The 26,645-nt window shown below is 49.3% G+C and overlaps 7 protein-coding genes across 7 annotated transcripts; 2 read left to right on the top strand and 5 right to left on the bottom strand.

Moving 5' to 3' along the window:
* Nucleotides 1–371: 371 nt before the first annotated feature.
* Nucleotides 372–2,356, top strand: VFPPC_05681 (ribosome biogenesis GTPase Lsg1; the record flags this gene model as incomplete). The annotated part of the gene is made up of 2 exons (XM_018284834.1): nt 372–1,365; nt 1,422–2,356. 2 exons carry the CDS (start codon nt 372–374, stop codon nt 2,354–2,356), a joined length of 1,929 nt encoding a protein of 642 aa, XP_018141719.1.
* Nucleotides 2,357–2,521: 165 nt separating this feature from the next.
* Nucleotides 2,522–4,734, bottom strand: VFPPC_16209 (low temperature requirement A; the record flags this gene model as incomplete). The annotated part of the gene is made up of 7 exons (XM_018293962.1): nt 2,522–2,851; nt 2,936–3,588; nt 3,647–4,021; nt 4,077–4,181; nt 4,234–4,301; nt 4,349–4,473; nt 4,549–4,734. 7 exons carry the CDS (start codon nt 4,732–4,734, stop codon nt 2,522–2,524), a joined length of 1,842 nt encoding a protein of 613 aa, XP_018141718.1.
* A 2,624-nt stretch (nt 4,735–7,358) lies between these two features.
* VFPPC_13888 (transcriptional regulatory protein GAL4) lies at nt 7,359–9,516 on the top strand (the record flags this gene model as incomplete). The annotated part of the gene is made up of 5 exons (XM_018291660.1): nt 7,359–7,923; nt 7,971–8,163; nt 8,212–8,701; nt 8,754–9,198; nt 9,254–9,516. 5 exons carry the CDS (start codon nt 7,359–7,361, stop codon nt 9,514–9,516), a joined length of 1,956 nt encoding a protein of 651 aa, XP_018141717.1.
* A 509-nt stretch (nt 9,517–10,025) lies between these two features.
* VFPPC_05678 (RNA interference and silencing protein) lies at nt 10,026–15,808 on the bottom strand (the record flags this gene model as incomplete). The annotated part of the gene is made up of 8 exons (XM_022428472.1): nt 10,026–10,028; nt 10,086–10,190; nt 10,244–10,372; nt 10,424–11,652; nt 12,560–14,015; nt 14,062–14,306; nt 14,386–15,563; nt 15,636–15,808. 8 exons carry the CDS (start codon nt 15,806–15,808, stop codon nt 10,026–10,028), a joined length of 4,518 nt encoding a protein of 1,505 aa, XP_022284275.1.
* Nucleotides 15,809–16,871: 1,063 nt separating this feature from the next.
* Nucleotides 16,872–19,001, bottom strand: VFPPC_05677 (exonuclease III; the record flags this gene model as incomplete). The annotated part of the gene is made up of 1 exon (XM_018284832.1): nt 16,872–19,001. One exon carries the CDS (start codon nt 18,999–19,001, stop codon nt 16,872–16,874), a length of 2,130 nt encoding a protein of 709 aa, XP_018141715.1.
* Nucleotides 19,002–20,990: 1,989 nt separating this feature from the next.
* Nucleotides 20,991–23,961, bottom strand: VFPPC_05676 (glycosyltransferase family 2; the record flags this gene model as incomplete). Its single annotated transcript, XM_018284831.1, has 5 exons — nt 20,991–21,889; nt 21,940–22,156; nt 22,213–23,232; nt 23,287–23,718; nt 23,773–23,961. 5 exons carry the CDS (start codon nt 23,959–23,961, stop codon nt 20,991–20,993), a joined length of 2,757 nt encoding a protein of 918 aa, XP_018141714.1.
* A 2,443-nt stretch (nt 23,962–26,404) lies between these two features.
* VFPPC_17966 (hypothetical protein) lies at nt 26,405–26,629 on the bottom strand (the record flags this gene model as incomplete). Its single annotated transcript, XM_022429634.1, has 2 exons — nt 26,405–26,561; nt 26,607–26,629. 2 exons carry the CDS (start codon nt 26,627–26,629, stop codon nt 26,405–26,407), a joined length of 180 nt encoding a protein of 59 aa, XP_022285312.1.
* Nucleotides 26,630–26,645: the final 16 nt, after the last annotated feature.

Raw genomic sequence — 26,645 nt, 5'->3', positions numbered from 1 at the left:
AGAACGAACGGATGGATCCTGGAGATTTGGGCCGCAGTCACAAAAAAAATTTGGACCCTCATTCTGTACCGTGTGCGATACGATAGTACTGTACAGATCCTGCACAGATCCACAGTTATGTACAGTGCCAATTTTGCTCACTGAGCTATCGCAGAAAATTTGCCCCTCCATTGTGACGCATTAATCAGCCCTCCAATGCGGGCAAGTGAAGAATCCAGTCTGTCGCCTGGGTTCAACCTCCATCCTTCACACCAAAGATCTTGGTGAATACATTCTTCCCCCAGGCTTGGTTTGCTTAACAAGCGGGAAGACAACTGTTTCCGGGACAAGGCCATATTCTGAGTATTCGCCGGCAAATCACAATCGTCAGCATGGTTCTGGCAAAATCGAAGAAGAGCGTGGGGCTGGGCAATGCCTTGATGAACGATCGCTTCGGCAAAGGCAAGGGAAGTGAGAGGAAGAAGCAGTCGGCCATTACAAGAACCAACCATGCCACTGGTGAACAATATCTTGTCAATGAGAAGCAGGATGCTTCGTGGGTCAAAATGCGCTCCGTCACGGAGCAGGGCGCGTTGGACGAGTTTTTGGCCACGGCGGAGCTGGCGGGAACCGATTTTACTGCCGAGAAGATGAACAATGTCAAAATCATCCACACCGACCAGAAGAACCCATACCTCCTATCTGCTACTGAGGAGCGCAATGTTCTTGGCAAACACAAAATGCACAGAGCTCGTCTAACCGTTCCTAGGAGGCCCAAGTGGGATTCTACCACCACAGCACAGGAACTGGACGTTAGAGAAAGAGAAGCTTTTTTGAATTGGAGGAGAGGATTGGCTGAGCTGGAGGAGAACAACGACTTACTGATGACGCCTTTTGAACGAAATTTGGAAGTCTGGCGTCAATTATGGAGAGTTATTGAGCGATCCGACCTCATTGTGCAGATTGTGGATGCTAGAAATCCGTTGCTCTTCCGCTCAGAGGATTTAGAGACCTACGTCAAGGATATTGATCCCAAGAAGGAAAACTTACTTTTGATCAACAAAGCGGATATGATGACTTTGGCACAAAGGAAGTCATGGGCGAAGCATCTCAAGGAAGCCGGAATTTCTTATAAATTCTTCTCGGCACAGCTGGCTAAAGAGCAAATCGAGGCGCGTGATAGAGACGGTGAGTCGGAGGATGAGACTCCGGAGCCATCATCTCGCAGCGCCGGAAAGCAGCCGGCCGGGGACGATGACTCGTCAGAGGAAGAAAGCGAGGATGACGGAGGTGCTCCAGCTGGCGGCGATGAGGATGAGGATATCCAAATTCTTACCGTTGAGGAGTTGGAGGATATTTTCCTTCAACATGCCCCCAAAGATGCTGGTGAGTTTCCGCAAATGCTTATAACATAGAAAGATATGTGCTAACTGACTTCACAGCTGCGGACCATAAACTACAAGTAGGATTGGTTGGCTACCCAAATGTTGGAAAATCATCCACCATCAACGCTTTAATAGGCGCCAAAAAGGTCTCTGTTTCATCAACACCCGGAAAAACAAAGCACTTCCAGACCATCCACCTCAGCGAGAACGTTATTCTATGCGATTGTCCCGGTCTGGTGTTTCCCAACTTTGCCTTTACCAAGGCCGACCTAGTATGCAATGGTGTATTGCCCATTGATCAAATGAGAGAATTCACTGGCCCCGTTGGACTGGTCACTCAGCGAATCCCACAAAGATTCCTTGAAGCCATCTACGGTATTCAAATCAAGACTCGTCCCATTGAGGAGGGAGGCACCGGCACTCCCACTTCAGAGGAATTACTACGCGCATATGCAAAAGCCAGGGGTTTCCAAACTCAGGGCTTGGGTCAGCCAGACGAGGCCAGAGCCGCTCGATACGTCTTGAAGGATTACGTCAACGGCAAGCTGCTATTTGTGCATCCTCCACCCGGGATTGAGGATGCTAAGGCATTCAACCGCGAACTGTATAGCGAATTCAACCTCCCTGAGAAACGGAGGGCTGCCCTCATCGCTGCAACTGAGTCCATGTCTCTCAGAGACGACGACAGCGTGACGGTGGATTCCGACATGGTGGCCATTCCCGCCGGACCCAAGACGGAGAAACTTGACGCACGCTTCTTTGGCCCGGACCGGTCACAGGGTCATTTGAATATGCCATTCAACCATAAATACACCGAGCAGGGCCAAGCCTCCGGCAAAGTTCTGTCCGGGAGAAAAGCTCGAACAGTTGTTGCGTTGGAAAATGGTATAGACCCCAAGGACGCTCGGGCAGGGAGCAGCAAAAAGCACTTCAAGGGTGGCGCGAAAAATGGCGGGAGCAAGAAGCACAGATATATGAACACGGATGATTAAATAGTCTTGCATTATATGGAGTTGAATAAATCATTATGAAGTGTTATCGTTATTGTATGTGCTCTACGCTGTATCTGGCCATATATCATTGTTAATCCTCCTCCCACCCGTGCCATTTGGACATCAACTCGTATGCAATATGTACTAAAGCGGTGCTCATCAACATCAGCACTCGCAATTCCCCGTCCTCCGTCCAACGAGAAACGTCGCACTCCGCTTGAAGAACAACGGCGGCGCTGAATGCGTGTGCGTCAGGAGCAAGACTGCCAACCACACGAGACAAATCGTCGGCAATAGCCAAGGACTGAGAAGGTAATCGAACAACTTTTCTCCATTCACTGCCAGGAGGGCAACAAGCGCAACGCCAGCAGCCAAGAGGCCGTTGATGACTGTTCGAATGACCGGCCACGGCTTCCACGGTGTGAGCCGAGATACAATTGTGAGAAGGGTCATGAACGCGAGACAAGCTCCGGAGGCGATGTAACCGTAAGAGAACTAGACATCATCAGTATTGATACCGTAAAATAGCAAAAGCATATCACAGTTGCAAAATATAGGGACTGTAGGAATTGGGCTTACCACAAGCTGGTACCTATCCCACGTGTCATAGTTGACGTTGTTCTCAAACCCACCCCCAGCTACATCGATGCTCACATTCTTATTCTGATCCTGGTCAAAGAACTCCTGCGCAAGGTCGATATCAAACGTCGTAAACAGACTATTCTGCATAGCCGAAAAAAGCGTACTCAAAATATTGGACAAGAAGTCAGTCGTATTCTCAGCCGGGTAGTCTTTCTCGGCAAGAGTGTTGAGAAACTTGGCTAGTTGCGGCCAGTACGAGTCCGGGATGTCCGTAATATTCGCAAGAGCAGTCTGTGTGGTATCGTACAGCGTCTGCCACTTCGGGTCATACTCGTTGAAGAACTTTTCCACTTCGTCCGATATGTTCTTTTGTACCATTGCGCTGGTGGCGTGGGTGAGGGCCTTGGGGTCGTTGACTATCCAGTCACTTCGGAGGTGGTTCACTACGTCCACGATTTTAGACCAGATGACGAATTGCGTGAAGCCTTGCATGAAGAGGACCATGGCGAGGTGGAAGGGGAAGTGGAGGATTGTCCAGATCTGTTGTCTCAGCGCGGGAAGGTGTCGTGTCTTCATCCAGTCGAAGTAGACGAGGAAGACGAAGTAGGTTGTTGCGACGCCGGCGGTGACAATTCCTATGATTAGGGGATCTAGATAGGTTTGTTAGGTGCCTGTGTTTGATACGAAGGGTAGTTGACTTTCACGTACTCCAAGCATCTGGCGATTTGACAATGGTCACAACCTTTTCTGCCAACACCACAATACCATCACCCAGAATAATAATGGTCAACAGACTCATCCGACTCATGAGGTGTGTCCTCGTGAAGCTAAGAACATTAAAGAATAACCCCAGCCCAAAAGAAAGCACCGCTTCCAGCGCGCTAACAATGTACCACGTAATGAAGACGTGGCTTCTCCGATGTTCTAAACGGAATGAGATACCGAGATATACCATCGCTGCGATGAAATGAATCGATACTTGTGCGTAAAAGGCCAGTCGGACTTTTTGGAACTTGCGAACGTGCCATAATATGCTGGCGTATTCTGCTACCAAACATAGGCGAGACGACATTAATATCAAGGCTAGGAAACCGTTAGCCCATATCCTGTTGACGCATAGTTGGGGGAGTTGTCATACACATTGTTTGCAAGCTCCCTTGGTGCGGCTCTTCTGGCTTAAAGTTTGGGGCGACAACAGCGAAGCCGACCATCACGCCGAGATGGACTGCTCGCGCAACTCGTTCTGAGACAAGAGGTTAGATACAATCTTGGCGACATGTGAGGCTGGTCCGTACCGAATATGCTATCTGTGACGAATCGAACATCGTAAAGAGCGACAGTGAGCCAAGTAAACCACAGCACGCTAACACAAGTTAGCAGATGATAAGTATTTGCTTCAGGATAACAAACCTGAAATAGCCGATATATGCTGCAATTCTATGTCCGCTCGTTACAGATTGCGTCTTGGAAAAGACTGTGTAATTTGCCGCAAAGAAGAGGTCGAAAAAGACCTCGAGCATGTTCGCCTCCTCATGCTACTCGTTGGCTTGTTAGCACCATATTTTCTTGTAAGTGAATCCATTGACTCAATACAATTCGGCCAAACCTACTCTCTGAAACTCCGGAGCATCGTCTTTATACCGGTCTCCAAACTGGCTGAAATTTGGCTCCGCCAAATGCTTCTCCTCGATCTCCACAAGGGGACTCTTCATGAGCCTCAACTTTTGTTTGGGAACACCAGCGTCTACGCTGTGTGTGTCAGCCAGCTTCGAGGCTGCCCGCACGAAGCTGAACATTATGGCTTTACAATCATCAGGTCATGCAGGTACGTCAAATGGAGTCGAGTCTCTAGAGGCAGTTCTTCAAAGGGTGATCACGGGTTTATTAAGCAATGGAGACGTGGGGACAATGAACTGCCGAGTTCGTCAAGCCAGCAGTTCATGTCTCCACACAATTTGAAGAAAACGGGTGAGAGTCACCCAGGGGTAAGCTGGTAAGGCTGATGTTTAGTGCCTGTATGGTGAAGCTACCAGGATATCTTCGTGTAAGACTACAGGGGGTTGATTGCGAAGTCCCTTCACCTAACCCGTTTTGTTCCGGCACGCGACAACCGCCGTAGTACTGGGACGTTAGCGTTGCCATGGGAGGGTTGCTACAGTGGAACAGTGAAGTAGGGCATGGTATGGCATTGATGCATGTGGGAGATGTTTGGGCAAGGGCAGGCAACTCTCTTGATGCAAGTTGAAGTCAATGGGTTGGAACTGCTACCAACAGAGTTACCCTTTTGGAGGCAAGTTCTGCAGCATTAGCAAGCCATGTCTCACGCGAAACCACAATGCTGGTGACCCATGCAAGAGGCAACCAGGGCTTCAACCACTGAACTAGGGCTTACCACATAAGACTGAGGCAGTTTCAAAATGAGAACCTAGTGAGCATCAAGGTTGTCGACCACTTGCTTTCCCCGTGGGAGGGGGCACGGAAACGGCAAAAAGTCAAACGAGAACATAGGAACACCTTATTCATGTAACAAACTTGATCGGCAGGCCAATAGCTGTAGATCCCAAGGATCAAACTCTCTGTAGCAAGGGTTCTTGCTGGGTTGTGGTGGATTTGGAGGCGTTTAACTGACCATGGTTGTGGGTTTGTGGCGCTTTACTCGTTTGCAATGTTTGAGGCAGACTGGTAGGCCCTGATGAACTTTGAAGCACACAATCACATCGAATGCCAAATTGTAAGAAAGTTTTGCCCCTTGGTATAGAGTCATATCTAAACGCGCAATCAAATTCCTTTGGTGCTATATCATGCTAGTGTAAATGCGTTCCTCGGCTATAGCCAAGCATACGCAGCATACTCGTGAAGGATTTACTATCACGCGCCTATGAAGGTGCTTTGGCCTGAAAACTGGAACGTGGCAACGCAACTCCTAGAGGGCTGACTGGTAGCAATGTTAATATTCCTCTGAGCTCGCGACATGCTTTATACGGGTTTCTTTCAGGTAGTTCAAGGCCAATTAGCCTGCAACACAGTAATCCACCGACAAAGCAGCGGGCTTGCTAAGTGATATGTAAAGATAATCGAGTGATATTGCTCGAACCTGTCTTACTGCAACTAATTAAACGAGTACAACTAGTGCTGAGTGTCGAGTAAGAACAGGAGTATAAGTTAAGTGAGACTTCGGAATTCTTTTCAGGCTCCTCCGTCCTCGGGTTGATGTATCGATAGGCATTAACCAATAAACGTGATGAAGTTTAGGTCCTGGCAACGACACCGCTGCCACTACGACTCATGTATCCGCAAGAAGCGAGCCGTTTCATCGCGGAAGTTACATAACCAAAGCCTGTCTTTTTCCTACCAGCCCAACTCGTCTAGTCAACGCTGAGAAGATAATGTTCCTTGGGTCTTCTGACATCATAGGATATTCAGATATCCGCAGGTCTCTATGGGAGAGCAACTGCTCCTGCATGTCAGCATGCGCCCATGTTGTTGCATCTTGAAACCTGAATTATCCTACCTTATGACATCATGAGAGGCACAACCCGTCTAGTGCATCCAGCCGCAGGATATTATCCGAAGGACAGACTTTCGTGGCAGGCCAAATGGTAGCATTGTAATCCGTGTCCAAAGCCCAAAATGGACGCCATGCCTCCACTGTCAGCCTCGAGTCGTGGTAGGCTTTCTGTCCATGTTACAGTATCAAAAAGAATACAATTACCATTTGTCAGATCTATTAGTGTTTAACGCCACTATGTTTTGTACCCGACGGCATTGGGTTTGTCATTTATAGCGGACTTTCTCACGTAACTCGGGTTTCTCCAGATCACTTGCGTTGCTTGTTCACATGATATTCCATTAAGCGGGCTGTGTAAGCCTCAGTACCATATTCCCGTCGCGTGTAATATACGTCTATCGGTATAGCCGGTCAAGAAATTTTTGAGCACAGTAGTTGGCGCTTGTGAGCCTGTAACTGAACAAGACAATGGGGCTGTCGTGTCTGGAAATGAATGAGTGAGATCTTATTACAGGAATGGAACAAAAGGGAGAACCATCCCGAGGGTAACAAGAGTTTATGATGTTGAGTATTCTATTCTTTTCGAGTAAAAACGTTGGGTTTGTGGCCCCGTAGAACTGTACGCATTCACCAGTTCAATTCCACTTTATCGCGTTCATCGAACGCAGTCACATATTCAGAGAGCGATACCGTCGCCGACCATGAATACAGAGTATAAGAGGAAGAGAGTTACCAAGGCTTGCCAAAGCTGCAGGTCCCTCAAGTCCAAGGTAAGGCTCGGGAGCTCCAACACGCAATCTATCACTGACTGGCCTGACGCAGTGCGACGGGCAGCAACCTGAATGCAGCAGATGTCGGGGTTACGGATATGCTTGTGTATATCGTCCACAAAAGCCTCGTCAGCGTACAAGAATGAGTACCAGCATAGAGGACAGTCCTTCCAGGCGGCTACAGGAAGTATCTGAGACTGTTTATCAGCAAGAAACATCTCGGGGCTCGCCTGCTACGGTTTTGGAAGACGTTGTTCCCCCCAAATATGGAGAGGAACAGTTGCAAGTAGACCATGTCTCTGCTATCGTTGGCGCAAAAGCCGGACGACAAAGTGGGATTACTGGTAGTGACGAAGACCTGCACGGCAAAGACGCGCGACTCTCTCCAAGCTTCTTGGGTGAAGTGAGCGACCTGCGGTTTTTTAATCTCGTGAAATCTTTCCTGCAAGCCCAAGATGACCCTGGCGTGTTGCATAAGGCCTTCGATAGATATGACCAGGACGAGAGCACAATGTCTGATACCTCCATTCAAAGCGTTTATTTGCCATCTCCCGAAGACGCCAAACCGTACACTGATGCTTACTTTTCCACAATTCATGTTGCCTATCCGTTTATCCCTGAGTCGCTATTTATGGAGGAGTATTCAAGGATATACACCGGCGACAAGCAGAAGAATGAGAGCAACAACACCCAGACCGCACTTACATGTAAGTAGAGGCTACTCGTTTTCCACCTCTTCATGCTAACTATTTAGATACAATATGTGCCATCGGAGCATTGTACACCTCATTGTTCGACCACGGAGACGCCGTGAATTCACCGCATGAAAAATACTTCTTGCAAGCACTCAAGATAACGCCAACAAGTATTGAGGAACGATCAATAGCCCACGTCTCGCTTTTGCTTGCACGGTGTTTTTATCTCTTGGTTGCGTCTAGAACTGAAAGGTTAGGCCACTTCAGACTGTTGGTAGCAGAATCCTGACCTTTTTTTAGTTGTTGGACAATACTTGGACAAGCTATTCGAGCAGCACAGTCTATAGGCCTACACGTTGAGAATCAGGACTTGTGCCATTCGGAGCTGGAAGTACGGCGCCGAATATGGTACTCACTCTACGTACTGGATCGTCTTCTATCCTTGCAGCTAGGCCGACCGCCTGCAATCCACGATGATGATTTCGACGTCCCGTTGCCATCTCGTGTGAGTGACTCTGAGATTGACTGGGACGGGAATCGCATCGAGGAAGGGGACCACGACATCCCGTCCACAGGCGACTACTTCCTAGCAGTGATTGCCTTCTCTGGCATTGTAGGCCGCGTTCTCCGCAGTTTATATTGTCCGAAGCGTAGTCAGTCTACGGCAGACAAGCTTTCGAATACAAATAATCTTGACCGGCAGCTGCTGGAATGGAAGGCAGAACTACCACGATTTCTTCGCTTCGACTTAGGTCATGCCTTTGAGCAATCGGACATCTTCAAGAGACAGGTAATAAGCACTGTATTTCTCATGTTGTAGCCCAACTAATAACCATGTGTAGCGAAACATGCTAGCCATCAAGTACCACCACCTTCGAGCATTGATATACCGACCATACTTGTGTCACCCACTTCTTATGAATGAGAACAATGCAGACACGTCCATTCAATTCGATTGGCGAATAAACGCCTATGAAAGAACTTGCATTTCAGAAGCGCGCGAAACTGCGCGATTACTTCACAGCATTTCCAGCAAGGAAGCTCTCGTCAGCAGCTTTCCATGGTGGCAGATGATCTCGTGCTTAGTTTGCGCAAGCTCGATATTACTCGTCTCTAGTATTTTCGTGATTATCGGCCACGAACCCTCCGCTGAGTATGACATTGCCGGCTTATATGACGATGCAGAAACGTGCCTCAAAGTCTTTGACGCCCTGAGTAGCCAGTCATCCGGGGCACGAGTAGCACGAGATATGATGAACGCTCTGAAGGAGTATAGCCTTAGGTGGAGTATGTACTCGTCCTTTGTTGCCGTTTGCTGAACATACATGCTAAGTCTGACTAGATTCGGGCAATATAGGCCTGAAAGGCTCCCCAACACGAGCTGAAGGGGCCGAATGCACGCTTGGTCTTGCTGAACAGATGATTGATCTGAGTAGCTTTCCAACCTCGTTAGAGTCCGCAGAATCTAGTCAGTCGTTGTCGTTTACGGACATGCCAGCGGCGAACTATTGCTGGCCAGCGGAAATTGTGGACTCTATGGCATGGTCGGCACATATATTGGACAATACTCAGGAGAGGCTGGGTCATTGTGACTTTGGCGAGTAGCATCAATCAGAGATATAGACGGCGAACATGTTGAGGCGGTCGAGCAAGGACGTCTTGTTGTGGGATGCATGATAGGTAGCATTAGACCGGACCAAATGAACCTGAGTAAATCGTCAACTTCGATACTCTCCAGCCCCGTGTTTGGTTAGAGTTCGAAAATATTTTCACATCCCAAATTCTCCTCACCGGGACTGAGATTTGGTCAACTGCCCGATAACACAGCCAATACAGGCGAGTTAGGCAGTCTTGGGGTATTTTATCCCTGGAGAACCCGTCACAATGGAAACAGCCGGATCCAATACTAGGTATTCACAAGCTTTAAGTTACTGTTGCGACTCGTATTGTTGCCGCCCGTGTGTAGATCTTGTGAACTGTCGTTTGTCAACAACGGACCCTTCTGATGTCCATGTTGAGCATCCTCTATGCTCAATTGAGCCTGAGAATTTTGTTTCACGACAGGCATTTCCTCAAGGTCTTCGATGCGGCAATATTGGAGTCCGCAACCTTGGCTACTCTGTCTCAGCTAACTGTCCCGATAGTCATGTAGATGGCAATACGAACCATGTCACCTGTTGATCAGAATCACCAGGGTTCTCTAAATGGCACACTGGACATAGTGTTGACGATTTATTTGGTAGGCGAAACTTAACAGAAATGTTTAGGCATTGACAAGCCTGCTGAAGTTAGCATATGGACTCGTAAGCTTTCTACAGCAGATAAGGCGTACCCTCAGGAGTGATGATGAAAGTTCCGTGGATTCAGAGGCTCTCTCCCTGCGGTCACGGATGTACCACTCTCCTCGCCGCATATTATCCAACTCGACATCTTTTAGTTGACGCTTCATAGCACTCATTATCTATGATTCGTTAGAATTCTTCCAAAATGTTTGTTTAAAAGTCTCTCCCACCTTTTGAGAACTCATCGTGTCAAAAACGAAGCGCAAGGGTCGATTTTCGGCGTCAAAGACCGTCACATAGGCATTCGACTTGATCTCAGGAGGTAATTCACGTTCAAGTGCCTGATGTTTAAGATCCACTAGATTGGAACGTAGCTGTTGCAGGAGGGCATACTGCGCCTGAAGATGTTGTTGTCCAACTGTCATAGATGTATCATATTGTTGATGCAGGGATTTGCTCTGTTCCTGCAGTGTCTTAATCCCCTGTTGCAATTTGACAACTTCTTCCGACGGGAACTTAATCTGACACAATTGCCTCGCGTATTCTTCAGATGATGGTCCAGTGTTTGTCGTAGAAGCTTTAGCCGGTACAAGTGACAGGATCTCTTTAGCGCAAGCGGCTGCTGTAGCCGCAGCATATGGCTGCCATTTCTTGTGCTTGTGTGAGTCGGCGTAATCGCATATTCCTCGAATCACAAGGCAGGGAAAGGCATTCATTAAACCTGCCGATTCCATTTCGTAGCACAGCACGCCGCCTAGCTCTTCGCTAATCCTGTCCCGAGTAATACCATCTTGTATAACTCGGTTGCCCGAAGCTATGGTACCACAATGAATAACTGGGCCTTGCATTCGCTGAAGGCGTTTGACTTCCTTCTCTTGACTACATTGCTGGCATGTTGGTCCTCCCACGTGGTTATATGCTGCCTCGTATAATATATCCGCGCCGGCCGCATCACGGCTGAAGGCTTCTAAACGGTCGAAAGTAGATAGATAGGCAGCAAGGTTGCTACGTCCCCGGTAGTGAAGCGCTCGTAACTTCGAAACTGCCTTCAAAAGGATCGCGGGAGGTGCGTTGAGTGCTCCGGTCCGCATGCTGTGACCGTTGGTTCCAATCTTGCCAAAGTCGTATTGCACAACTCCCCCATGTTGCATGAAAGGTTGACTGATCACCACGTCCCCCAGCCGTACGTCTGATATCACACTGGGAACTCCTCCGCCGATTCCTACCATGAGGCTAAAGCGGAGAGACGTGAAGGTTGATGCTATTCGTGTGGCAACCGCAGCGGCAGAATTCGTCCCTGTCTGTCCGGCTGGTAGGCATGCCAAGATGACATTGTGTTCGCCGATGCGACCAAATGTGTACAGGTCAGACTCTGCATCATATTCAAGAGGGTCATCATCTTCCTCGTCCAGCATTTCTTGCCCAGCCGCGAGTTCGATTGGGAGGGCACATATCCACCCTACGGTGTAGTCAGATGGCCGGAGGCAGCGTCGCTTCATGGCCAAGGTTGTGTACGCATATTAGATAATGAATACTTCGCTTAGTTTGGTAGATGGAGGGTGAAGGCGGCGCGACTTTAATGGTTCTGCTTATCATGTTGTAGCACAACTGTGTACTTCGCGATGGGATTGCTTTTTGCAAGCCTCATGGCGTCAGCTGAGTGACGATGGATGACACACCGATTCTGGTCAAGCATTGGTTGCCATTCTATATTGAACTTGAACGATGCTGTAAAATACAGCGCCAGAGCTGCGCCGCTTTATCACACTGTAGGGGGTAGTCCGCAGATCACGATGGCAAGGAGGCGGCGGCTTGCAGGACGGCAAATGCATGTTGCATCTGGTAGAGTTTCGGCTACCCAAGTAAAGACTTACAAAATAATAGCAGCTAGAAAATGGTCCTAAGTTCTAGATTCTCAATCCTCAATGATTACTAGTCAATAAACCGTCTATCCACACCGTAGAGCTAAGCGAATACAGACAAGCTGATCAAGGTACTTGCCAATGTCTTTAAGATTTGGCAAAAAAGAGCACGCGGCTTAAGTAAACCAAACTCGTTTACAAAAGGTACTATTCGGGGATATACCGGTATCCCGAGAAATAGGTGCATCCTAAACATTTCGAGATTCACGTTTGTACATCAACTTCCGCCATAGTTATGAAGTCTACAAACAAAATTAAGCTCCAGAAGCATCAAATTTGCGGTTATTGTGATAGACAATCTTGGATATAAGTAAAACACGGGGAATAAAAAATCCTGAAAAGAAAAGCAGACCCCAAACCAAGACAAACCACTTACACACCCCAAACCAGTTCAATCTAGAATAACAAAACCTGTTATCAACCCAACCTAGATATAAAACATACTATCCCTCACATTCCCATGAATCTCAACCAACCTCCTATCAGCACCATCACCAACAGCAGTATCACCCGCAACACTCGCACCAGGACTCGTCGAAGCCGTAGGACTAAACAAATCACTCAAATAGCACCTCGCCCTATCACAAACAAGATCCGCATAATAAGCCGGTGGACAAATGCTAACAGCCTTGGTCGCCCGTCCAAAGAGATAACACATATTATGCATCAAATCCTCCAAAACGTCCGCCGAGTTCCTCAACGGCAGTTTGACCGGCCGCGCAGCAAATATCTCATCTAGAATGGTGTAATAGTGCGCAGGACGAGCAGTGCCCTGTATTGCAGCGTGAGCCTGCAGAAAAAAGTCCCAGTTCTGAGCCTCTGTTACTCCGCGATCCACGACAGTTCCGTTTTGAGGGTTTGCAGACCGATCTGCATCTTCGGTTCTTGTCGGATAGAAACGAGTATTGTGGCGTTTCCCGACGATTACAATTGTGAAATGTGGAAGGCCTTGCTTCGTAGCGTCTGCTGGGTATATCTCTTTGCAGGCGCTGCGCATTGCTGGTAGTTCCTGGTCAAGAACCTGGTCGTATTGTCCCTCTGACACGCCGTCCCTACACACGAGAATGTTGTCAGGGTAGCGGCCATTGTGCTTCCTCCAAAGACGTAGTCGTCCCTGGAACATGGCATCCAGCCCAGCTACCATCTCCTGCCGAGCAGTCTGTATTCTCAAGTCTGCTGGCCACTGGGCGAGATTCCCATCTATAGAGGCCGCAATACTAGCCACGCTGGGAGCTTGCGACGAAGATCCAGGAGACGGGTGCGTAACGTCGATGCCCACAACCATGGTTTTCCCTTCAGATAAGATCCCGAGCTTGGATTTGTCCACGTAGTGGTTCTGCCCGCCGAGCTTCAGGTTCACCTTCATGGCAACATTGGCGTAGTACTGTTCGTTGGCATTGAAAAACTTCTTAGCCACCACGCACACGTTTAACAGACCCCCTCTGACATCGCAATCTGCTTTTACACGTTTGTAGATTGCTGCAATATCCGACGGTAGGATAACAAGGAGCAGCTGGGGCGGTATGCTTTTACCCTTGGCAAACCGCTGGATTGCAGTGTCAATTTCTGAATCGGCATTGTCTTGATTTACCGTGATGTGAATCCCGTCAAGGCATTCAGCCGTAACTAGACCTAACCGCTGAAGCACATTCCGAAAGGCACCCAACGATGACTTCAACTCCATGATGTTTCGCCATGGATCGCGCATGCCTTGGAGGGATATCCAAAGCCATGTCCAACGGGACAACTGCTTCGGCACCGCAAATTGAACAAACTGCATATTCCAGCTGCCCAATCTCGATGCAACAGTTTTATCGCCTTTGTATTTGACGGCTGGGCAGTTCAACACCCGGCCGGGTACGGCAAGCAAGTTCCTCGATACATGGATTCCAAAGGCAGCCTGGGAAGTTAGCTACATCCAAAGACGAAAATGGTGTCAAACATACTAGAGTAGAGTTGATAGGATCCACGCCCAATGTTCGCACTCCAGACGCCGTGATGGATTGTGCATTTTGAGCGGGCCGGCGTACAGCAAACTTGATCATTTGCTGAAGTTGAGATGGTGTAAGCTGTTTGTTTGCAGGCTGCCCCGGCAAGACCACGCAAACTTCAGGAGGTAGATATGAAGGCATTTCACGGCTGCCCACATTGATGACAGGCAGCGTAGGGTCTCGGATCGTTATGTGATACGCTTTTCAGTTAGCTAAGCTAGTCCGTCGAAATTCTGCAGTTGATATAGAAACGAAGGAAGCCGAGGAAGTTGGACTTACTGTTTTTAAAGTGGTCGTACACACTAACATATCGACCCTGCGAAGCAGTTGGGACTGCCGGGCCAGTTGGCCCTTTCGCCGCCTTCTTCTTCTTCGACTTCCCAGTTGTCGAAGGACCGGCACCAGGTACAGTCCTACTCGGACCTGCTGTCGATCCCGCTGTGTCCGTCACGAAGAACTTCACGTCCCGAGGACCAGCTCCGAAGTGCGGCACAATAGGCGGATGCTCCTGGTTCCTACCATCGTCAACCCGCGCAAAGTCTCGTATCACCTTGATCCGCTTGATAGGTTCCCCAGCCCTATTCCTCCTCACAATATGAGTGACGTTGACTGAAACCCTTTTCACAAAATTCGCCAATCTAGCAGTATTTGGCCCATTCACAGCCATATATTCCGTCATCAACCTATCAAGCGGGTAATCAACGTAGAATGCCCCATGCTTAACCTGAACATTAACTAGTAGACGAGCCGTCGCTGCACGCACACTGACGAAGAACCCACGGATGGCTAGCAACCCAGCCCCCAGGTTCTGCTTATCCGGGGAAGTCAAGTCAAAGTGGCGATTCGCCCCGACAGAAGCAATATGCGGAACGTCTTTACTGTGATGACCTAGAACAATGTTCAGAGCCTGAAGCGTTTCTTCTTTCGACGACAGCAGTGCGCCAAAGTTGGAAGATGTGAGATAGTCCGTGAGTTCAGAAACTGTGACCGAACCCGTGGAGTCGAGTTGAACACGGTAACGCTTCGCGTTCGGTGCCGGTTCCTCCTCATCCTCAGATCTGTATAATACGTTGTATTCCTCTGCAACTTCAATATTTTGTTTGCTGATAAGGATTGCTTTGAAATCCGTGGCAATGCTTTGGCCGTATTGGGGGAAGTGTTCTTCTAGTAATAGTTGGATAACTCGCTTGGCTTTCTTGCCCACCGGAGGTCGGTCACCTTGTTCTGGAAGTATTCTAATACTGTAACGGAAGAGCTGTAGATTTCCATCGAATGCCAGATGTAGATGGTTTGTCCATAAGACAACGGCCCTGCCTTGGGTACCAAACCCTGGACGTGGTGGATATCTAGCGCCCAGAGCAGCTAACTTTTTCTTGTTCACAGTTTTGGCAGCGGTCTCGTAGTTTGTTTCTTTCTGCGCCACGTTGGTATCTACCTGGGCCGTCTGGTCACCTTGGCTGGAAGCCGTATATAGTCAGATATACTTGTCAATGAGCTAAGAGTTCTAGGAAGACTAGAAAATACGCTACCTGTAGATTTGGAGTTCCCATGACCCACCACGGCCACGGCCCCTGCCCCTTGGTGCCCTGCTAGTGTCGTGTACTTGGAGAGATGCTTCCCATCCGCGTCCGCGTCCACGTCCTCCGCCTCCACCTCGATCTGTATATCTACCACGACCACGGCCAGTCTGATGGCTAGACATCGTTTGCTTTCGAAGCTTATCTCGTAGATTGCAAGATACTGGTAACCAAGATGGTTGATAGATTCAGCTTCTGCACAATACCCCGCTCATGGTGAGCCTATGATACAAGGCTGTCATAAACCATGACGACAAGCACACAGAACTGCATGTCAACTGCGTAAGCCCCGTTACAGTATTCTTGCTCTTTCTTTATTCGAATACCGATATATACCATCTTCATAATATACCCACACCTGATCCCATATTAGAGGAGAGAGGCGCATGGCGGGGAGACCGAATGGCTATCATCCACTCTCGTAAATGCTACCTGTGACGTACACACAACTATCCTCGCGATTAACAGGAAAGCACCTCTTGCACTTACAGTCTAGCATGAGCATCGGCATTTACCCTTGGCCCCAGCCCTTAGTTATGAGGCGTAAGGATCTGACTTATTCATGTAACGAGCTCATGTATGAATGAACAAGCATACTTAGCCACAGAAATCTCATGCAGAGATCAGGCAAGTTAGTTTGCAAATTCTCAGTGTCCAGATCTCCAACAAGAATCGCAAAGGCGACCCCGAAATCAGCCAACCCGGGGCGTTGATGAGGCAGGCTGGTACAGGCTGTTGACAAAGGGTTTTCAGGACAGCTCGGCACCGTTTGCGCGTTAGGAACTGTAGCGTGCAGGGGGTGTTTTGCAAGACAGGCCTGGAGACTGTAATAGTCGGTGTCAGCAGAGAAATTTTATACTACCAGGTTATCCTCTCTTACTAAGTTATCTCACCTAATAGTAGAGTCTCCGCAGCTAAATAGTACCGAACGCGATCATAGAATCAGGACAGTGGGTACTACAAAACAAAACAAGGCAATACATCATTTCAAGACCCGGCATCGTATTCTTCAAGTCGAGATAACATACACGAAACGCCACATAACTGACCCGCCATAATCATGCAAAACCCAAGGATGCTGACCGCATCCAGCCGTCCGTCCTTATAAAACCCTCTGATACGTTGTATGTACAGCGCCACGTATGCAGTATAATACCAATCAAGTGTGATACGTAAATGCAAATCCTTCTAACCGGATGTCTCTCCAGATGTATCACCCGAATCACTGGGCTTTCTTGCCTTCTCCTCTGCATCTTTGTTTGACTTGCGCTTGCGAACACACGCGCACACAATCCAGGATGCACATGCTGCTGTAGCAGCAATGATGGCACTAATTACACCCCAGAGCACACGGGAATTGCCCGGCTCAACAAAGCTGTTCTTTCCTACTTTGAAGACAGTCTTCACGGCGGCATGATCGGATGGCCATTCGTTGTTCTCGTGGTCTGGTTGCGGTCTAGGCTTGCCCACCACCACAGCTTCGGACGAAATGGTCTTCAACCCCTTGTGATAGATAAAGTCAATGCGATCTTTTGGTTCAACTCGGCCTTCGTTGTTAAGGAAAATTGGTGACCACGTGATGCCGGGTTCGGTCAAGGGGTCACTATTGGCTTCTCTAAAGGAGTCGACCAGGCCAGCATCGACGGGGTGCTTCGACGTAGGCCAGGGGAAGTATCCTGTTCCGCAATGAAGCTTTTTGGTAGCGTTGGTCCAATCCAGATGCGATGGCGCATTGAAATCACCAGTGAAGATAACGGGGATGTTGCTGTAGCTGGAAAGGTGATCCTGCATATGTTTCATGATGTTGACAATCTGAGGTGTGCGGCGAGACTTTTCTTCGTTCTTTAGAACCTCCTCAGGGGACATGTGGTCGAAGCAGAAATCGTACGGGCCATAAGGCGTGTACCCAAGATGGCAGTTCCAGAAGTTAATTTCGTGTCCCCTATCCAAGGCGATACGCACAGAACCAGCAGCTTCGACTGGAGCATACTGCTTCACCATGGGATAGCGGGAGATAATGCCAACATCATTGCCCTGCCAGTAGTCCCAGCCCATAGCCTTCGCAAGGCGGATTGCATGACCTCCAGTGCTCTCCTGGAGACCTACAATATCCGCTCCACTCTCTGTAATGAACCGTACCTGCTTTGCATGGTAGTTCTTCACCGGGGTACCTCCGAACCACAGGTTGAAAGACAACACAGTTAGCGTGCTGACCATGGCTTCGCCTTGTGGGACGATTGGGATGGCCACCGTGATTTCAGCGGTGGATCCATCAGAACCCAAAGCCTCGACAACGAATTTGGTAGTAGAGTTTCCAGATGCTTTGGGCGGTGTACCACTGATAATTCCTTCAGTGGAAATATTGACCCAGCCATTGGTGCTTGTATCAGTAGCATTGGACTTGCCCTTGGCGAATCTGCTGCGCGTATCACGGGGGTTCTCCAGCATCCCACCAAGAGTGGCCTGGAAGGGCTCGCCTTCCCGAGCATTGTGAGTGGTTAGCTGGTCAGTGATGAACTTCAGGGGCCCGTCGCCCGGGTTGACCATATCAATCGGGCTGGCCAGCCACTTGTATCCGCCTTTGGCGAGAAAGAAGGCTCGATAAGTCAGACCAGGCTGTAAATTTGTGGCGTTCACCTTCACAGTGCCATTTGCTTCTGGTGCATATTCATAGGTCAAAGAGCCACTGTTGAACTTTTGTGATTCTGGCCCGCCGCCGTAGGACTGATAGATTCCAATCCAGTTTTTCGGGTCAGGATGGGGAGTCGAATAATTGAAGGTCAATGCTGGAGCATCAACGTTGACTGAAATAGAGCCCCATGGATTCTCAACTTTGAACTCGACAGGCTTGGCTAGCCATTTATAGCCCTCATTGGCGAGGAAGTAAGCCTTGTACTGGCCAGGAGGCAAATTGGCAGTTGACAACTGTACTGTTCCCTTATCGTCAGGGGCATAATCCCATGACAAAGAGTCTTCGGTGTAAGTCTCGTTGTCAGGTCCAGTGACGCTGGATGGGTAGATGCCGATCCAATTCTTCTTGTTAGCATTCTTTGTCGCATAATTGAACGACTGACTGAAGGCGGCATTGTTAGGAGCTAAATTAAGCAAGCCAGATGTGTCCCTCTTGGCGTGGGACTCCTCATGAAGACCCGTCTTCTCATTCATGTTGGCGGCGTTTGCGACAACAACCGGCCTGGCGATTTCTGAAGCAGCGTCACGATCTGAAATGACGTCTCGACGAAGTGATCTCCGGTCTTCGGGTACCAGAGCCACTGCTAGACTGACTACAGCCGCATGTATGAGCAATTGAAACCTCATGATGGGCAGGCAACAAGACAGAGGATGTGGGGAATAAGAAACGAAAGGATATCAAAGACATGCCTGTAAGAAGAGTAATAAATAACGAGAAGAAGGAAAGAACCTCTTTCGTAGAATATCACAAGCTCGAGTTCCTGTGAGCACCCAGTGTCAGATGATATATACTCAGGGTGGCATTCAGCATTCAGACTTGTCCCTCGTGTTTCATGTCTCTTGTGGGCAATAGAGGGTTTCTTCCTCTAGTTTTTGCCCTCTTTCTCATTGCACTGCTTGTCTTCCTCACTCCTTTGGATGGATAATTTAGTTTTACTCACAATTTGTGGATCGGCGATTACTGGTTGGGGCGCATTCCGAACACAAGATGTGCAGTACTGAGTCGGGAATGGGCGAGCGGTTCAACAAGAGACACCAGGGCTTGGAATGCTGGGTCAAAGGCGCGTGGCTGGTGATGGCGAGCTCGAGTCGTTGAAAAATGAGCAACTATGATGGTTTAGCGATCCAGACCTCAATGCGAGTGCCAAAATAGAAGAAAAAGCTTACGACAATGGGAGATGCTGACGACTAAATCTGGCTGAGCAGGCAATAGCTCGTCCGAAAATAAACGTTGTACGATGCTGCAATGGGAAGATGGCGAAGCGGAGATTGGATGGGGACAGTGGTAAGGTGCAGGAGGGGCCAAGAGAAAAGCCGCTTTGGATGGAAGCTCCAGATGTCGAGGGGATGGAAAGACGAAACGATTGCCTCCATGTCCTGCAACTGGTCGTGTGCTCGCTCGTACATGGTGAGCTTCATGCTAATTGTGGGGTACCAGCAGAGGGGCAGCCGCTCCACTTTCACTTCGCCTTGACGCCAGGGAAGGAGCCAGGGCAGCTCCGGCCATTCGCGTCAGCTTTGATCATGCTGCGGAAGGTGCGCAGTTCTTCTGTGCTCCTTCCCGTCCATCTGCACAATTATTTTCCCATCAATCTCATCATCCATCATGCATCTCCCATGAACCTGGTAATCGCACCTCATCTGCTCCGCGAAAACGTCATATGTCTCGTACACATGAGGGAGGGCCCTTCGCAAACCACCCCTCGCGCCAAAAAGTCCTGAGACGACTTCGCCCAACTCCCATGCAATCAATACGACACTTTGAATGGGGAACCTCAAACTTGGCTTTGCTCTAGCTGCAAGGTGGACCTCGACGGCTGATCGCCATTCGCCCTCCACAAAGAGCCACCTCAGGGCATGTTTCTCTCCACGCCTTCGGTGTGCTTGGCTGCTTTGAACATTGAGCGCATCGTCCTTGTCTCGGCTGTCTGTTGCCTTTGTCGCATGACTTGTGTTCACTTGTCCCATCCCGTCATCGAGCCTTGATGAAGCGATCTACACTGCTTAGATGACCAGTTGGCATCGGTTTGTGTGGCTGAACGGGCTGCCATCTGCCTGCCCTCTCGTGAAATGCCACGACTGGCCGAATATCTCCCTCCTCAGGCAAACCATGTCGCGGAACCAATAGTGGGCATATGAGATGCATCTGGCTTGGATGTTGGCGATGCGTGGTGGTGTAGATGTTGGATCCACATGACCACCCTTCAACGCCAAGAAGGCGCCTGTGTCGGCTATTGTGCTCTATCGCCAACCGTCCTATTGAGGCAATCATGTTGGTTGATTGCATGGATGAGGTGTCGCACAAACTGGTCAAAATGCATTGTTTGTCAAATCCGGTGATGGTGAGGCACATCACACGCACGTGGCAACAGATGTCGAATCCAACTTCAATGCAACGCTGTGAGTCGACCGTGATGCTTAAAATCTACAGCATGCTTATACTAACTGCGTAGCTCTATATAATGATCATCCATCTCCATCATGTGCATCCATAAAGATACCAGGTTCAACCGACTGTAACCCAACGCCGTCTATCCCAGCCCTATGATCTAATAACCACAAACCATCGCAACCAATATCCACAATGAACCAAAACGTCAACAAACAAACGCATTATTAGTAGTTAAACACCATCAAGCTAGGATTCAAAACAAGAGGCACCAACGCATGAAATCCCAAATTCACAGCCAGCGGCACAATGACCGAAAAGTCAGTAATAGCCCAGTCCGGCGGCGCAAAAGCCCCCAAGTAAACCATCCCCCCGACAAGCAACGTAATAATAAGATACATGTACTTGAACGTTTTGAAAATTCGCGGCATCTCCTGGAAGAAGTTGCTATCCTCCTTCTCCTTGGACGTCGAACCCCACTCCATGTCCACATGGAACAAGTGCGCCAGCAGAGCATTCGAGATGTGGTACGAAATACCTCCAAAGAAGACCGTCATCATAGGCATCCACTTGAAGTTTTCGATCAGCGCTCTAAGAAGGGACTTCTCGCCGCTGCGATACCGCACAATCGCCAGCGCAATAGGTCCAGACGCGTTAAACACGACAACCAGCGAGAGGAACACGTTCCACGATGTGAGGTAGCATGAGGCCAAGTCGTCGCGGAACCAGCCGACGATGAAGTAGTTCAGCGTGGTGAGGAATAATGCCGAGCCGAGAGCGTAGTAAGAGCACATGTACGCGAGGATGGAGATTTTGGAAGAAAGCATAATGTTGGATGTGATGTAGGTGTAGAAGAGGGGCGTGAAGGGGCCTTTGTAGATCCAGCGGTGGAAGGGGTGGAATATCATTTCGTTGACCCCGTAGGCGTATTTTTGCCAGCGGTTGATTTCGTCGTAGATGGTGAGTGATACGCCTTCTTTGAACTCGTTGTCGTGGTAGTCGGCGACGCGGATGACGTTGCCCTTCATCTGGAGACGGAGGGCAATATCAAAGTCTTCGGAGACGTGGCTCTCCGACCAGTATGGGACGTAGCCGTCTTCATCACGGACTCCAACATCTTGAACAGCTGATATCGGTGTCAGTACGTGTTACTCAACGTCGCATGGAGAGTCTCACCTTGCCATCGGAGAAAGGCATTGTGCCCAACAAAAGGAGCCACTTCACCAGACCCAATGGAGAAACGGATAGACGAGTAGATCAAGTTGGTGAAGTAAGTAATCCCATTCTCAAAGTAATCGTGCGTAATCTGCATCACACCCGTAGAGTGTTGCACAATAGCCGCCTCCGGAGACAGAAACATCTCCGCAGCGCCATAAAGAAGACAATCTTCCGGCTATCAAGAGTTAGCAAAAGCGCAAAGCAAACAACCCATGTCACCGAAACACTCACCACTCTCGTATCGCAGTCAACAATGAGAATCACCTCTCCAACACGGATATCCCCATCCGCACACGCAAGCGGATTCTCCTCCAGAACCCTCGCCAACGCCGTCTGATACATCTCCTCCTCCTCTTCCTCGGTAACAAGATCGCTCTGCTTCTCCGACAATCTCGCATCCGCAAACTCCTGCATATACGTCTCGACCTTTTGCGAAATATTCAGCGCAAAGTTCATATTCGACGCCTTCTTGAACTTGCCCTTGCGCACGAACCCTTCCTCCCCGTTATGCTTCGGTCGAGCAACCCACCCGATCCTATTATCCAGGTAAAAGTTCTTCCGCTGCTGCACCTCCTCATCCGTCAAGCCGGCGCGCAGACCGTCGTCATTGATGAATATGTTGGCCGACCCGCCGTGCGATTCGTAGTACGACATGGCGGACTGGAGACTGCGCACGGTAGGGATGATGACCGAGTCCATGCCTTCCTTGTACACGGGCATTTGGATGGTGATTTTGGGGGGCACGAAGCCGTCGGCGTATGCTCGCTTCAGGCACGGCTTGTGCGCGGAAAAGTAGCGTGAGTTGGTGTGCACACCGCCGATGGGACCGATCATTTGGAAGATGTTGGTGAAGATGACTTGGAAGAAGAATAGGGAGACACACATGAGCAGTGGGATGGGGATGACGAGAGCCATTCGGGTCCAGTCGTTGGCGAGGATACACTCGCTGATCAGTTTGCCTAGATAGATGCCGCATAGTAGACAGATGGATAGACACATTGCGCATCCGATGAATACGGCAGATGAGCGGGCGACGGGTCGAGCTACAGATTCCGGTCTCTCCATATCGGCGGCATTCTTCTCCAAAACATCTTCACTGCTGTTCCCGTGGCTCAGGAGTCCAGGAGTAGTCGTGCCAAGAGCTGGGGTTGCTGTTCCGTTTGGACTGGAAATGCCGGAGCCGTACATGATCGACGGAGCTCGACTTGGCATCTGTAGGATATTGAAAGGCAGTCGTCCTTCTCCCCAGACCTGAGGGTGATGATTAGCTTAGTCGTTCCCGGGAGTATTCTCAAATTGTCATACCAGAGTAAGCAGCTTTTCTTCGATATGTGTCGCTTGAGGCACAATGTTCACCAAATCATCATGCCAAACAAGAATCAGACGCTCTTGCCTAAACACACACGCATACTGAAACTTCTTCACAGTCGCGGGCTGCGCAAAAGTCAAAGAGTCGAGAACTTGTATCTGAGAGCCGTCCTTGAACTTCAAGTCCGTCTGCCCGGGGTTCAATGAAGCGAGAATTCCGTCCAGCATCTGCGGTCGCATTGTAATCGCTACATTAAGATTGAGTCTGATAACCGCCCCAAGAAGTATGTGACTTAGAGGATGAGGTGCAGTGATGTAATTTCCACGAGATCGTCGCAGAAGAACACCGAAGCAGTCGTCGTGGCATCTCATCGAATCGGGTGGGATCCAACCACTTGCGGCTGCCCTATTATGTAGGTACGTGACCATCTTTGTTCCGTTAGAGGCGTTTCTTCCTTTAGAGAAGGTTTCCAATATTCTTACCGTTTTGAACCGAAACTCATCATCATAGTGGGCGTTGTACGGCGTGTGATGACCAGATCTGTGAGGCTGCGAGTCGACGGAACTCGCAGAAATTGTAGCAAACGACCTGTTGCGCTGCATATGCGACTCAGGCTCGTGGACTGACGCCGCCGGGGAAGCAGCCTCTTTCCGGCTAAAGAATCCTCTCATCTTGACCAGTATTGACGAGTGTCGTCGAGAAATCCGGACACTGGGTGGACAAGTTCGCAAACAACACTCACCGTGTTGCAAAGTATCCCTCTTTAAGAAATATCCAAATGCAATCCCGGATCTTAGGTCCAAAGAACGGAATAATACACATTGATAACGATTATCTCAACACCAAAACACTTGACATCTTTTTGGAATAGTCCATGATGGGTCTCGTCTCTAGTCCAGACTAGCCAGATAAAAAGGCCCCAGACAAGATAAAACATATTTCCAACACCCTCAGCAACGCATAGAAAATCTTTTCCATCGACCACGTTTCGCACCTCTGCGGGTCAGAATGCCGCCGTCCCAATTTGGATACATCGCGAACAAAACCTCATCAAGTGGGTTTCCATCCACGGCACAGACGCCACACCAGACGGACTCTAATACCAGGAACAGAAACGGTGGACGGTAGACCCCAACAGCTTCAGCTCGTATCTTGCCGCAAACAATAAAACCACGCGAGGTCTTGGCTCAACGTTTTGTAGTACAACCCAGGGTCAGTGTGCCTGGCCGGGCACTGGATACGCAGCGTGTTCGGCCCCCAACTAATACAATGCTGTTCCTAGCGTACGTTCAGCCTTGGGCCCTTGACTCCTGGTGCGGGAAGCGGATTTGGAACATAGATGAACGAGACGAGCTAGTTGTAGCTTGGTGCGGTGCGCCAAGATTGTCCGAGCATCGAATCAACTTGGGTGTCGGACAATTCGCTCCTTGGCGACCTGGGTGACGATGCGGCGGCAGGGATGGAAATTTCAGCAGGACGGTGAAATCCGTAGTTTTGTAGATTGATGGTGGCCTCGCGTAGTTTGAGATTGAGTTTGGGGCTGATGTGCACTGCGTTTGCTCCGTGTCAATGCTGGGTTTCGAATAGGAAGGTAGATAATAACAATGCGCAATATTACGCCGTCAGCTTCGTGAGAGTTTATAGGGAGACACTGAGACAATCCAATGCTCCAAAGTGCCTTATACAGGATGATGGTGCGAATTTGTTGCGCGTCGGCCTGACCTTGGTACATTCTTGGCTACTGATCTTGATATATTACATGCAGTCAACTCTTCGCCGATATCTTGGCATAGCACCGCCAAATCGACAACATCTACTACAGTAAGAAGTAATAGGCATGAAAATTCAGCTCAGCAAGGGTGCATATGTCTAAATTATTGCTCTCATACCATCAAGCTGTCACATTTCCATAAGTCGTTTTAACGACGATGAAGAAACCACGTGGGCGGTTACATGAGCCCAACACGGCAGAAGACTTGATACCTCCCGTCTCTGCCTACCACCTACACCATCTCACCTATCTAGTTCACAATTCGGCCGTTCCTGGGCTCTCCATATATTCCATCTCAACACAAAACCAATCTGTGGGTCATCGTCATTGTTTCAGCCAAAGACGCGATGGTGGCGTACATTAGCTACGGCAAAGATCCGAACGGTTCACACTAGGTCAGGTCCGGCACTCTAGCTCAAACACTTGGAGATGATTTGGAAAACACTGCCGGAGCCGGTTTGTCGACTTACTCTACCTGTATCAATGCCCTGTCCGTAAGCAAAAGATCAAGGTAATCCTGACCAAGCGCCGTTTTTCTTGTCCGTTTCCACACCAAGGAACAGGGAAAGTCATTGAAACCCATGTAGATAAGCAGTGCTTCGTCCTCCGAGCCTAAAAATACTACCATGAACCCTGTCCGGCAACCACTACCATCACTACCGAACCTTGCGCACACTCGCCGATCAAGTATTCGGACGAACCTTTCCAGTCACTTCCGCAACTAGCGGTAATTACTAGCATAGCAACAGATTTCTTCGTCCAAGGCGAGCATTATCGGCATCTCCAATGATCCCCACCGGTGGAGACGGGAAACGATGTAGTGGCGTCTGGCTCAATCTCGAAGAGCAGACTTGTTCTAGCAAGCTTCCACAGAGCCCGACAATTTGGAATCGAAAGCTGTAATACCACGATGACATCTCGGTGCCCAACAGCCAGTGCGACTGAGATTCTGCGCCAGCACGCAACTGCTGAAAACAGCACCTGTTGCAGAACCATGAACCATGGTTGTCATACACCTACCTGCAGAAATTATTCGTATCATCTGCAGGCAGAGTTCCCACACAGCCATATAAGTGGGAAACACGGCATATGTACAGACGGCATAGGAAACAAAAGGGCCTCGTGCTGCATACTCATGCAGCATCTTGTGTTACCAGTTAACCGTCCTTGTCCATCCCACGACCAGGATATCTCGAGGACAATTGCCAGCAAGATTACTTATCCTAAGTGGATCACAAGCCGATGGACTCCGTATACTTGTTGAATGTTCACTAATTATCCAACCCCGTGTCTCCATAATATGCGTGGTTTCTATTTCTCACGGTCTTGAATCTTGAGACCGTCTAAATTGCTACATCTTGCGCTAGGTCCTCGTGGCAAACTCGCTGCAGGGAAAAGACCACGCCAGGGGTGATGCAAGTGTTCAGCCAAACATGGCTATCGGAGGTATTTGCATAGCCAAGACGGCAAGGGTAGAAGATGACGGTGTACTTGGCAAGGCTGGGTTCGTCATGATAACTCAACGGAGAAGCCCGATATCAAGGCCGACGAACAATGGATACTAACATCGCATCTCGAAGGCAT

The sequence above is a fragment of the Pochonia chlamydosporia genome, chromosome 5 (assembly GCF_001653235.2).
Source record: "Pochonia chlamydosporia 170 chromosome 5, whole genome shotgun sequence".
NCBI lineage: Eukaryota > Fungi > Ascomycota > Sordariomycetes > Hypocreales > Clavicipitaceae > Pochonia > Pochonia chlamydosporia.
The sequence above is the reverse complement of the archived record's forward strand: the minus strand, read 5'-3'. Positions and strand labels throughout refer to the sequence as shown.